Source organism: Colius striatus, chromosome Z (genome assembly GCF_028858725.1).
Source record: "Colius striatus isolate bColStr4 chromosome Z, bColStr4.1.hap1, whole genome shotgun sequence".
NCBI classification, from domain to species: domain Eukaryota; kingdom Metazoa; phylum Chordata; class Aves; order Coliiformes; family Coliidae; genus Colius; species Colius striatus.
In genome coordinates this window covers 63,402,067-63,414,781 of record NC_084790.1, presented here as the reverse complement: position 1 = coordinate 63,414,781, position 12,715 = coordinate 63,402,067, and the positions used below count along the sequence as shown (strand labels likewise).

At 38.2% G+C, this 12,715-nt stretch overlaps 1 protein-coding gene across 2 annotated transcripts in view; it reads left to right on the top strand.

Annotated features, from left to right (window-relative positions):
- Positions 1 to 12,715, top strand: part of SMC5 (structural maintenance of chromosomes 5) — a 56,815-nt gene that overhangs the window by 16,209 nt on the left and 27,891 nt on the right. For both annotated transcript variants that reach the window (XM_062017805.1, XM_062017806.1), the window contains exons 8-15: positions 2,903 to 2,974; positions 3,850 to 4,105; positions 6,139 to 6,293; positions 6,762 to 6,875; positions 7,946 to 8,040; positions 8,242 to 8,374; positions 11,790 to 11,963; positions 12,088 to 12,257. In XM_062017805.1, coding sequence (XP_061873789.1) covers positions 2,903 to 2,974; positions 3,850 to 4,105; positions 6,139 to 6,293; positions 6,762 to 6,875; positions 7,946 to 8,040; positions 8,242 to 8,374; positions 11,790 to 11,963; positions 12,088 to 12,257 — 1,169 coding nt within the window. The remainder of the gene's footprint in view (positions 1 to 2,902; positions 2,975 to 3,849; positions 4,106 to 6,138; positions 6,294 to 6,761; positions 6,876 to 7,945; positions 8,041 to 8,241; positions 8,375 to 11,789; positions 11,964 to 12,087; positions 12,258 to 12,715) is intronic.

The window sequence follows — 12,715 nt, the reverse complement described above, 5'->3', positions numbered from 1 at the left end:
TAAAAAAGTGTACTAGATGATTGACTAATATTCTTGCGTTGACGTAATTTTCTGCCCAATTGACACTTGTGGCATAAGGCTTTCCCACGCTAAACATTCACAAAGTTAAGTGTGTGTTTAATTTGGCCCTGAGAATGAAATAGTTTCATTTTCTTATATAGAGTTTTAGATTGCAGAAGCCAAAAAGATGGGAAGAAGGAAAGATGCTATATTTGAAATAAATAACTTACAGAAGATGTACCGAGATATTCTAACACTTCTTTCCATTGATTATTTACCATTTTTTGATTGTAATGTATAGCTGATACTATGTTCTTTGTAATATCATAAGAAGACATTTCCATGAGTTTCATTCTGATATTAGATTATTATATCCAAGTCTAATTTGCATAATTAATATTGCATCTAGAAGAAGCCATCATAGTGTCCAAAATCATTGAAAAGTCTTGAGGGAGTAAGTATTACGTACCTGGTTATGGCAAATACAATTTGTATGACACTGGGCAAGTTAACAAGGTGTCAAGATATATTACTACTTTTCGAGCTTTCATGAGAGTAACTTTTTTTTTGAGTACTGAAATCCATTTCCCTCCCACAGAGCTTTTCAGCTGGCCTGTGAAAATGAGATTCTTCTAAAGGCAAATCAGTTCTGCATGCACTGTCAGGAGATAGTTTTGACCTAAGGCAGAACTTTATAGAAGAACCTTAAGGCTTTTAAGTACTATACCTTAAAATTGCTTACCTTGCTACTTCGTTGTTAGTTTTAGATGTTTCCATAGACACTGCTTGAATTTATTGTAACTTAAAATTTTACCTTTGTAGGTGCAAGCATTTGGTGAGTATTTCACAGATAATTATGCTGTAAGATAGCAGTTGATTAATGAATGATTTTATTACAAAAAACATTTTACTTCTGTTTTTTACCCCAAAGTGTGGATTGATTTTTTTTCAAGCCATTTTTGTGAATTTGGCGTTAAGGGAAAGCAGTTTAGCACTTTACATCCCCTCTGTTTTGGACACACAGACCTGTAGGGAACGTAACTGACTTCCTGCCCTTTGATCCAGGCTTGTGTCCATTATGAAATAACAGTAATGCTGACTGCTTCTTGAGATCTGGCTCTTGGTTTGAGGGTATATATGTGAGAGCAGAGATAAACTACTGCTGTGTTGTATGTTGTCTGCAGTTTGTTGGCAAAAAGCCAGTCATGGTGTTACAGATTCTGCCTGGAGGGAGCTGGACTGAAAGTAGAGGCGGAGCTAAATTGGAGTAAAAATAACATATCAAGACACTGCTTAACTATTTATATTGACTGTTACAACTCTCTTACATTTTTGGTTAAACTAAGAATTCCTAGTGAAATTTTGTGCTTTAGGTGTGTAACATGTAGACTCTGCAAAAAAAAAAAGGAAAGAAATTGGCTCCATTTTGTAGGAAAAGGTTGATAAAATTGTGACAGATGCCTGGAATAATTTACGCTTTAGGCTCTTTAAAGCATTTGAACACGATGTACTATGCAATGCCATTTTTAAAGCAATATTTGACAATATAAAGCTGTGTGTTTTGATTGTATCATGAAAACCATAAAGACAATTGCAGTTATTAGTCTGTTCTGTAAGGCAGGAACATATAAATGTATAATAATGGAATATATAATGATAATTGAAAATTTTACTTCCATTTCCTTACCGATGTCCTGATTTTGAGAGCCTTCCCTCCTGGACATGTTCCTATGCGACCTGATCTAGGTGAACCTGCTTCTGCAGTGGGATTGGACTAGATGATCTCTAAAGGTCCCTTCCAACCCTACCATTCTATGATTTTGCATTAGTTTCCTGGGAGAGAGCCTTTTCTTCAGTGTGACTGCCTGAGGTCTTTGGAGATAGCAATGCAGAATCAATACTATGTAGCAGTCAATAGAAAGATTAAGATGCATTGTTCTATGTTGCCTTCATGCCAACAGCTATGGAGTTGTGGTATTAAATTTTTGTGCATCTTTCAGATTATGGGAGGGAAAAGATTCTGCATAGTTTTTTTTTTCCTATTCTTGATGCATCTTAGCATTTTCAGTGACTTGATTTGTAGGAAAATATTTCTTCTGGCAAGAGTACTGTGTTTGTTTCCACATCTGCACTGGAATTTCTTCACAGTCTTTACCTCCTTCTGCAATGTTCCCAGTATTCTGTTGTCACTGTTTTCAGCCTTAGGGTTTAAGTGAAGAAGGCATTAAGTTTGTAGAGAAAGCATATTATACTTAGCTGTGACTAGGACTCAACTGTACAAGTGCCTGGGCAACTTGACCTAGTAAGACCTGATTTGAACAGGGATTGGACTGGCTGATGCCCAGAACTCCCTTTCAGCCTATATTGTGCTACAACACTGTAGAAGCCAAGAAGTACAGAGCAAGAATAGAGACATAGGTGCCTTCACAAGAGCCAACAAGTTGTCAAGCTCAACTGTGTAGGATATAGCTTTAGCACAGTGCACTTCAGAAGTAGGATGACTTTGACAAGTTCTGATTTGGCTGTCCTCTGCCTAGAGACAAGAACGTTTTATAAGTGTGAGGATTAAATTATAACATTTTTACTTAAATTGAGGATGGAGCTCTTTTCATTTCAAATGAGGTTAGCAGACTTCCTCTACCTGTCGTGCCTGAATTTTTACATCTATAGCATAATGATTGTGAACAGTTTATATATCATTATTCAGTCCTTCACAAAATGCTGAAAATATACATATTACAGGTAGAAATAATAAGAAACTGGTGAGTATGACTTTGTCAGTAATAAAACCTGGAATAAATGTGTAGCTGTGCATATACAGAATGTCCTTTAAGATGTGACTGCTTTTTACACATATAACTGAATTTGTGACTGTCTAATTTAAATAACTTACTGTATGCAGGCTGCTGAAATCAAAGACTTTTCTCAAAAATGTAAACAGAAGCAAGATGCTTTGGAGATGAAAGATAAACAAGTAAGAGTCTGGATATTGGCAACTTTTTCGATGTTTCTTTGGTAATGTATTAATACAGTACTAGCTATAGCATATGTTGCATTGAGGTGGAATGCTGCTTCTTCAGTTCTGCAGTTAACACAAAATACAAGAGAGTTTTTTTTGTCTGCCCTTCTGTTAGCGGAGAGGAAAATTTCTCTGAAGAGAGTGTATTTACGCACTTCACTCCCTCCAGTAGACAATGATTCTTTAAAATACCTATGTCAAATAGATATTACTAAGGGACAGGTGTAAACTACGTAAAATCAGTTATCTTGGTGCAACGAACTTCAGAAGAGACAATGTGTCTATATATACTATGTATTACAGACTTTCCTTGTAAAGCTACTGCCTCTGCAGTACAGGAATGCACTCAGCATTAAACATGTCCTCAAATATATTCTGTGCGAGAGTTATTGCTTCTATTAAGTGTATACATCCATCATTTCTTGGAAAGAAAACACAAAGATATGTTGTGAAACAGTTACAGAACTTTATCCAAGCACTCAGTCAAAAAATGTATTAATTAAATGCATAAGGGTGACAGTCAATGTTACACATTTTGTTTGTGCTCTGGGTTTCATGCAATCTTAAGATCTTAAGCTTTAGGCGTATGGTTTTATAAAAATGAAGGAACTTAAAGGCCTGATTGTATTTTTGCTTAAATGTTCCTAAATCTTAACAAAATCATGTCAGTTCTTCAACTGTCATAGAGCTGTTGGAACTATAACAAATCCATATGATTTTAGTGCATGCTTATATCATAATTTAATACTGGTTGCACAGATATTTTGGTTATTTGTCATGGGTTTTGTATACTAAACTCCTTTAATGTTGTAAATACTCAAAATTCTTAGATTGAAGAAATTCATCAAGCTTTGAGAATGAAAAAAGATGAAGAAATGGACAGACAAAGGAAAATACACAGCACTCAAAAGATGATAGAGGACTGGAAGAAAGAGCTCAGTACAGTAACAGTCTCTGAGAATCTTCAGCCACAAAGTGATGCTATTAATAATGAGCTGAAAAAATTACAAGAAGATAGGGCAAATATTGATAGTGATATCAGTGATCTAACAGCAGAGAAAATGAACCTAGAGAGGGAAAAGAAAAGTAAGTTATTTGGGGATTTTTTTGTTGATTATTTTTTCTTTCTTTTTTTTTTTTTTCTTTTAATGACTCTACAGAATCTACTTGTCATACTGTGTTCTGTTTAACATCTTCCTGTTCTATTTAACATCTTTATCAATGATCTGGATGAGGGGATGGAGTGCACCCTCTGTGAGTTTGCTGACACCACCAAGCTGAGCGAGCATGTAGACCTGCTTGAGGGCAGGAAGGCTCTTCAGAGGGACCTGGACAGGTTGGATCAATGGGCTGAGGCTACTTATATGAGATTCAACCCTTATGAGGTGCAGGACCCAGCACTTGGCCCATAACAAACAGCAGATTTAGGGCAGAGTGGCTGGAAAGCTGCCCAGAGGGAAGAGACCTGGTGTTGGTGACTGGCAGCCAGCTGGACACGAGCCAGCAGTGTGCCTAGGTGGCCAAGAAGGCCAATGGTGTCCTGGTCTGTATCGGAAATAGTGTGACCAGCAGGACCAAGGAAGTGATTATCCCCCAGTACTCATCACTTGTGAGGCCACACCTCAAATACTGTGTCCAGTTCTGGGCCTCTTACTACAAAGAAGGACATGGTGGTGCTGGAGCATGTCCAGAGACAGGCAATAAAGCTGGAGCACAGGTCTTATGAGGAGCAGCCGAGGGTCCAGGGGATGTTTGTCCTAGAGGAGGCTGAGAGGAGATATGATCATTCTCTACAACTTCCTGAAAGGGAATTGGAGTGAGGTGGGGATTGATCTCTCTAGTAATGAACGATAGGAGACAAGGAAATCGGCTCAGGTTGCAGCAGGGGAGGTTTAGATTGGAGACTAGGAAGAACTTTTTAACTCAGAAGGTTATTAAGCATTGGGATGGGCTGCCCAGGGAGGTGGTGGAGTCACTATCCGTAGAGATATTTAAAAGACACATAGATGAGGTGCTCAAGGATACATTTAGTTTCGTGATGGGATTGGCATTTTGAGGTTAGTAGTTGGACTCAGGTTTATTCCAACCTTATGGATTCTATGATTCTATAAAATGCTTGAGATGTACCTCAAGCCTTGTAGTTGTATCTTACATGTATAGTCCTCTTGTCTATTAACAGTTTTATTAAAAGTAACAGAAACCGCTTTCAAGATAGGAAAAAAAAAAAAAAGATTCAGAAGTAGCATATGACCTTAAAACTATCTTCCCAAAAATGCATTTCCTCTAATCTGTGGGTAAGGAGACTGTTTTACTAGTTTAATTTTTTTTCTGTTATTAAATGAAAGTGTGTACTGTTGGCAAGATACCAAGAAAACCAAACCTGAAGTGAAAAGCAGTTTGCTTTGAAGACAGTGTTTAAAATTATAGCTTTGATAGTATATTAGCTACTGATGCTGCTTTTGTCCTTTCTAGATGAACATGAGCCAACCTTAATTATAGTAAATTCCTTTACACTAGACTAGGATTTACAACTAGTTTTTTCTAAGAGACAAAATTTAAAACATAGACCATGGTGAGCAGAGGGTGTTGTGTGTATTCTTCAGTGAGCATAATACATTTGCACATACCTGTCTTTCTCACACTTATCCTGTCATAGAATCTGAGAAATAGGTGATATGTAGAGAGGTCAAGTGACCTAGGGAAGGAGACACTTTTTTTTAATTTTGAGCAGCAGAGAAGGTATTTATTTGATCTCTCTTTCTCCTGAGTGGTAAATGCTTTCACACACACTCTGTTGTCACACATTTTGTTTTCTGCAAGCATGAAATAACACTGAGAGGTTTCATGTTGCTATTCACACTGCTTCTTTACCCTTGTGGTGTTTTTAGTTTTAAATACAAAGGTAGAATGAGTTTTTAAGAGAGATATTTTTAGAACTAAACTCCTGTGTTTTCAGAGCACTACCTCATTTCATTACCCTTTGGGTAAGTAATTTTATTTTAGATATTAAAGTTTAGTAGTTCTTATGTGAGAAGAGAAAAATCTTAAAATCTAACGACTGTATAGTTACAATGTGTACTTGCTACGGACTCTATTTAAGAAACTGCCTTAAATTACAGGAATAATTGATCGTCTTGGACAACTTAATAATATAATGAATATGAAAGAAGAGAATCTTAAAAGGAGATTCCGAGACACACACTCTGCACTTATGTGGCTAAGAAACAACAGAGACAAGTTTAAAAAAAGAGTCTGTGAACCCATGATGCTTGAAGTAAGAAAATTTACTTGCATATCGCATTAACTAGTTAATTAGTTCATTTATTCCTAGCAAGACTTTGAGAATTATTGGATTTGAATAATGTGTGGAGTGTGGCATTTTCTGTTTTTGATTCCTTAGCTGCTTAGTTGTTTCTAAATAGTGAGATACTTTTAGTACTACTGGAGCAGAGCCACTAGACCTAAGATGGTGGTGGCTGCAACTGTATGAGTAGGGTGGAGCAGCATAGTGGGCAGGCAGTATGGTGGAGACTGATAGCTTCAGGAATGCTGAGAAAGGGTATGGATGACTGAAAGTAAACACAATGATGTGAGCAACTGTCTTTAAAGTAATTTAAAAATTGTCTGTTTCCATTAAATGTAGGCTTGGATATCATCTGACTGCTTAAAACATTGGGCAGGGAGGGATGTTGATTCCAGTTGTATTAATTCACTTCGCTTTCTTATTGCCTTTCTTTATCAGATCAATATGAAAGACAACAGACATGCTAAATATGTTGAAAGTCATATTTCAAGCAGTGACATGAGGGCATTTGTTTTTGAGAGTCAAGAAGATATGGAAACGTTTCTGGTGGAGGCAAGTAGGCACCAATTTAAAAATTCATTAAATACTGGTGTAAGAGTTCTGCATTTGTTATGTTTTGATTGGCAAGATCAACACAGTAGTTAGTAAATCAAAGTTTTACTTCTGGATTAAAGTTTTCTTCTGGAGTAAGATTTTTTTTTTTAAGGGCACAGACAACTGGAGAGATGCAGGAATATTAAGATTTTTTTTTATTTTTAGAAATAACTTTATCTTGACAAGCAGAAAATATTGTGTACAACAAAATGATGAGAGCAGGCAACTACAAATGTAGTACCAAGCTTTTCCAATTCCTCAGACTAAAAAGGTCGGAGAATATCTTTTGCAAGAGGACAGTGGCCCAAGCAGCAAATCAGGCCTCTATTTTCCTAATACTGCTGTTCACTGGTGCAATGAGGAAATTGTTGCCTTTGCGAGCCAGACAGATGATGCAGGAGAAAAAGGATACAAGACAGGACATTAACTGTTACTATTTTTCCCTACTACTGACCACAGAATAGTGTGATTAGTGACACACACTGTCATGCAGTTTGTATCTGCCTTTCACAGAGGGTAGTCATTTTTATGTGTGTGGACAGTAGAAGTGATATCTGAGGTTCTGAGGGCTCGTCTTGCCTCCTTGGTTGTGAAAAACAGTGCAAGGCTGCTTAAATCAGCTAAACTAATCTTTAATTTGTATCCTCAGTCTTCTCCATCTTGTTAGGATCAGAATTTTCAGAGCCTCTGTAGCTAGTGGTCTGCCATTGCCTGTGCAAAATGTCCTTATAACCTGAAAAAGCAGGCTTCCTTATTACATCTAGCTTGGCTATTTAGATTGAGCACCTGCTTCTGGATTTATTTGGTTGCTTTTGTTTTTGCTAATGCATGGTATTTTCACAGAGAGCCATTAACTGAGCTTGGCTTTTAGAGAGCTCAGTTGCGTCTGAGCCAGAGTGGATTTTTGTGAGTTGTTCCAGAGATTGTCACAGAATTCCAATTCTTTGAATCAAGAATAAATACTCAATTTTCCTATAGTGAATTTTCCTGCTTTTTTTAACTAAATAATCTCTGTATTCTGTATTTAGATGCGTGATCATCAGAAACTAAGAGTGAATGCTGTGTGTGCACCTGCCGAGTCATGTGCTGAAAAACTACCTTCCAGACCTATTAATGAATTAGAGTAAGTATTAGATTATAGTAGTGGGGAGTGATTTTGAATATGGTATTTAGGAGTTGTTGCTACATAGTAGAATTTTCTGTGCAAATCAAATTTTCATCAGTTCAGTACTGGGTTAACAGGACTTCTTTCTGCCTCTTTGGTAACTTCAGCTTGCTTACCTGCCAAATTTTATTTGATGCATGTTTTCTTTCTCCTCTTCAGCCAGTATGGATTTTTCTCCTATTTACGAGAGTTGTTTGATGCTCCTCATCCTGTGATGAGTTATCTTTGCTTCCAATACCGTGTTCATGATGTCCCGGTGGGAACAGGGAAGACCAGAGACATGATTGAAAAGGTGAGGTGTCCTAAATAGCACAAACACACCTGTGGTTTAGAGTTTTATTTTAGAAATTCTTTGGCAAGTTGATGTGGAGAGAGCAAAAAGCTACTTTAGCATTTATTTGGCCTTTAGAAGTGAGAAAATTTCTTTATACAAAAACCATGTGGCAAGACATTTTAACAATTATAGTCAATCTAATGCAGTACTTCACAGAAACTTAATTAAATATTTCACCTGCACACTGTACCAAGGCAGTTATATGAAGTTATTTTATTATGGCAACTTCTATTTTAAGTTCCCGAGATTCTGTGCAAAATCAGAATCAAACAACTAGTAGTACACAACAATCCTGATATATTGTGATTAAAGCAACAATTGGAAGCTGCTTTTTTTTCTTTTTAATACATTAAGATGTTCTGTATCCGACAAATACAGTTGTGTGTTTCAGTCAAAATTGATGTGATAAAAAGGGTAGAAACCTTGTGGATTCTTTGAAGTAGGCTAAGAGCTTCCCACTAGACGTAATCTATCTACTTTGGTCTTTCACATGTACTTGCAAGCTCATGATTACTGGATTGTAATGGGTAACACATATAGAATCATAGAATGGTAGGGGTTGGAAAGGACCTTTAGAGGTCATCTAGTCCAACTCTCATGCCAAAGCAGGGTCACCTAGATCAGGTTGCATAGGAACATATCCAGGCAGGTCTTGAAGACCTCCAAGGAAGGACACTCCACAACCCCTCTGAGCAGCCTGTGCCACTGCTCCGTCACCCTTACGGTGAAGTAGTTTTTTTCTTATATTTAAGTGGAGGTTTTTGTGTTCCAGCATCATCCCATTACCCCTTGTCCTGTTGCTAGCTACTACAGAAAAAAGGCATGTCCCAACCTCCTGACACCCACCCTTCAGATATTTGTAAATGTTAATAAGATAACCCCTCAGTCTGCTCCAGACTAAACAGCCCCAGTTCCCACAGCCTTTCCTCGGTGAAAGATGTTCCAGTCCTCTGATCATCTTGTTGGCCCTGCACTGGACTCTTTCCAGAAGTTCTCTGTCCCTCTTGAGCTGAGGAGCCCAGAACTACTGGACACAGGACTCCAGATGAGGCCTCACCAGGGCAGAGTAGAGAGGGAGAAGAACCTCCCTTGACCTTCTGGCCACACTCTTCTTGATGCATCCCAGGATGCCATTGGCCTTCTTGGCCATGAGGGCACGTTGCTGGCCCATGGTTAGTTTATTATCAGTCAGGAGTCCCAGGTCTCTCTCTGCAGAGCTGCTCTCCAGCAGGTCAGTTCCCAGCCTGTACTGGTGCATGGGGTTGTTCCTCTCCAGATGCAGGACTCTGCACTTCTCCCTGTTGAATCTCATGAGGTTCCTCTCTGCCCAACTCTCAAGCCAGTTGAGATCCCGCTGAATGGCAGCACAGCCTTCTGGGGAATCAGCCAGCCCTCCTAGTTTGGTGTCATCAGGGAACTTGTTGAGGGTACACTCTGTCCCCTCATCCAGGTCATTGATGAAGATATGGAACAAGACTGGCCCCAGAACCTATCCCTGTGGAACTCCACTGGCCTCCAACTCGATTCTGTGCCATTGATCACCACCCTCTGGGCTCTGTCATTCAGCCAGCTCTCGATCCACCTCACTGTCCACTCATCCAAGCCGCACTGTCTGAGCTTTCTGATGAGGATGTTATGGCTGACAGGGTCAAATACCTTGCTGAATCAACATAGGTTACATCTGCTACTCTCCCTTCATCTAGCCAGCTGTTTGTGCACTCATAGAAGGCTATCAGGTTGGTCAAACAGGATTTCCCCTTGGTGAATCCATGTTGACTACCCCTGAGAACCCTCTTATCCTTCATATGTTTAGTGATGACATTCAGGATGAGTTGTTCCATCAGTTTTCCAGGGATGGAGGTGAGGCTGACCGGACTGTAGTTTCCTGGGTCATTCTTCCTTCCGTTTTGAAGACTGGAGTGACATTGGCCTTTCTCCAGTGCTCAGAGACCTTGCCTGGCCTCCATGATTTTTACAACAGCTTATAACTTCATTCCTTATTTGCTTCTCTGTCTATGCTGGACATCTGTTGTCTATCAGAAAATGAACTCTTCTTTGACTTCAAAAGACTACTCTAGGAACAATAAGAGTTTCTTTTTTTGAGAAACTCTGGGAGCAAGCACTGCATATAAATTAACAATCCCTGTTTTACTGGCATAACTCTTGCTCCTTCCTATTGACTTGTATTTCTGAAACTTGAACAAGAAGGTAACAGTGGAGGGAGTCCTAGATGAAAAGCTTGTGTTTTTGTGCTTTTTTCAAAGCATTTTCGCCTTTAAACTCCATTTCCACCACTTTGTATTTATCACCTGATGAAGCGAATTGCCTATATAATAGGTCTTTAAGTTACATTTTTTAAAACAGTCAGAATTACTCGTTAGATCTACCCTTTCCAGAACTTTGTGGTCAGCAAGTGAAAAATCACTGGTCTAGAGGCCAAGATGAGACACTTGCTGTATGTGCTGCATGTGGCACTTTCTCAGTTCAGCTGTGCTTTTCTTTGGTTTTATTATTTTTAGTTAAGAAATGCACTGTTTGCAACGTTTTGTTTCCCCCATGCCAGAGAAAGCTTTAATTTAAAAGGAGACCTGTCTCAGAGTTGAGCAGGTGGAAAAAGGACTGGGATGGAAATGCTGCCATCCACATTCTGAGCTGTAAAGCAAAGTAAACAGTTTTCAGTGTCCAGGATCAGCAGAATGTTGCTGGTGCTATGTATACAACCTGAAAAAAAGTCTTTATTCAAATTTACATTGTCCTATGGAGGCTTTTTGCTATTCCTGGTTAACTGGACAGTTTATATCCTTTTGAAGTTACGGTAAGTTTGTGTTATGGTAAGTATTTGGTTAATTATAATATTCTTTTTGACTTGAGTAAGTTAAAAATAACTCTAGTATCCTTATTCCTTTTTATTTTTTTACCTATAGATACATTTGCTTCACGAAGGTTCATGCGTTACAACTTGCCTTATGATTTGATCTGCTAATTTCTTAAGTACTCTTGTTTTTTTCTGGTACACAGGCTACATTTGTATGTTATGTATCTACATCAAGTACAATCCTTGTTCATGATGCAGTACAAATATTCGTGTTTTTTCCAAGGTTTCTCTGTAATATCAGAATAAGAAGAACCAGAAGAATTTGTTATAGTAATGTGCTGTCTTTGACAGCAACTTAACAGTTCTTAGCTGGCCAGTCTGAATTACAAATATGATACGTTAAACATGGCATCATATCTTTGCAAAGGGTCGTTAACAAGTCAGTCTTGTGTAAGCCAACATTCTTTACTGTGGATATTAGCTATTTTATTCCTTGTTCTTAAAAGCATTGCCTTAAGTAACAGTTTTGTCAGATTAATATTTTTGTGTGGTTTTTAGGTCATAAAAGAAACCAAACTCAGGCAAATATACACAGCAGAAGAAAAATACATTGTTAAAGTATCTGCGTATACACACCTAACTGTCTCTACTAACACAAGCTTGAGGGCAGCTCAGTTTCTCACTAGTTCAGTGAATACAGATGAAAGAAGACTGTTGGAAAACCAACAACAGGTAGGAATTTTTTTCTACACTGTATATGATGTGAACTACAACCCACTTTATCCTGCCTACTTGGGTATGTTAGCGTGATGTGTTCATACTAAGAATGCTACTGGTCTGTATTCTTCTATTTCAGGACATCAATAACAAGTTAAAGTCTCTGGATATGTGTTTGGCTACGTTGTTTGAGGGACAGAGAGATCTGGAACACAGAGACAACGGGCTCAGGCAACAGAAGAAGGAGCTTTTAGAGAGAGGAAACAGGAGGAGACAGTTGGAATCAAAAATCACTGTGAAGTATGATAGGTAGGACGCAAGTCATATTATCTATATGAACAACTTTGAGGTATTTTGACTTGCTTGTACAGCTGTGTGTTTTTACCCGTACAAAATAACCAGTAGTTGAGCATCAGATGATCAACACAAAAGTGGTGTTTAGAAATGAAGAGAGTGTTTGAGAAAGAGTGTGATGGTGTTCCAAATGGTTTCCTGTAGTAAAATCGTAATGTTCCACTGAGATATCATTGCATTCATTGACTCTTATATTACCATAGTATTCTTGGTAGCACATATCTAGATAATACCATAACATACATAAATGGTACAAAGCAAGCACACAGAAGCAAAGGAGAATGGTTGCTGAGTGATGCCTTTAGTAGCCCAAACCAGTCCCTTCCAACCTCTACCATTCTATGATTCTTTAATTGGAAATTTTTGGTCTTTTGAATATCTTAAAGTACATAGATCAGGAATGCCTCTAATCT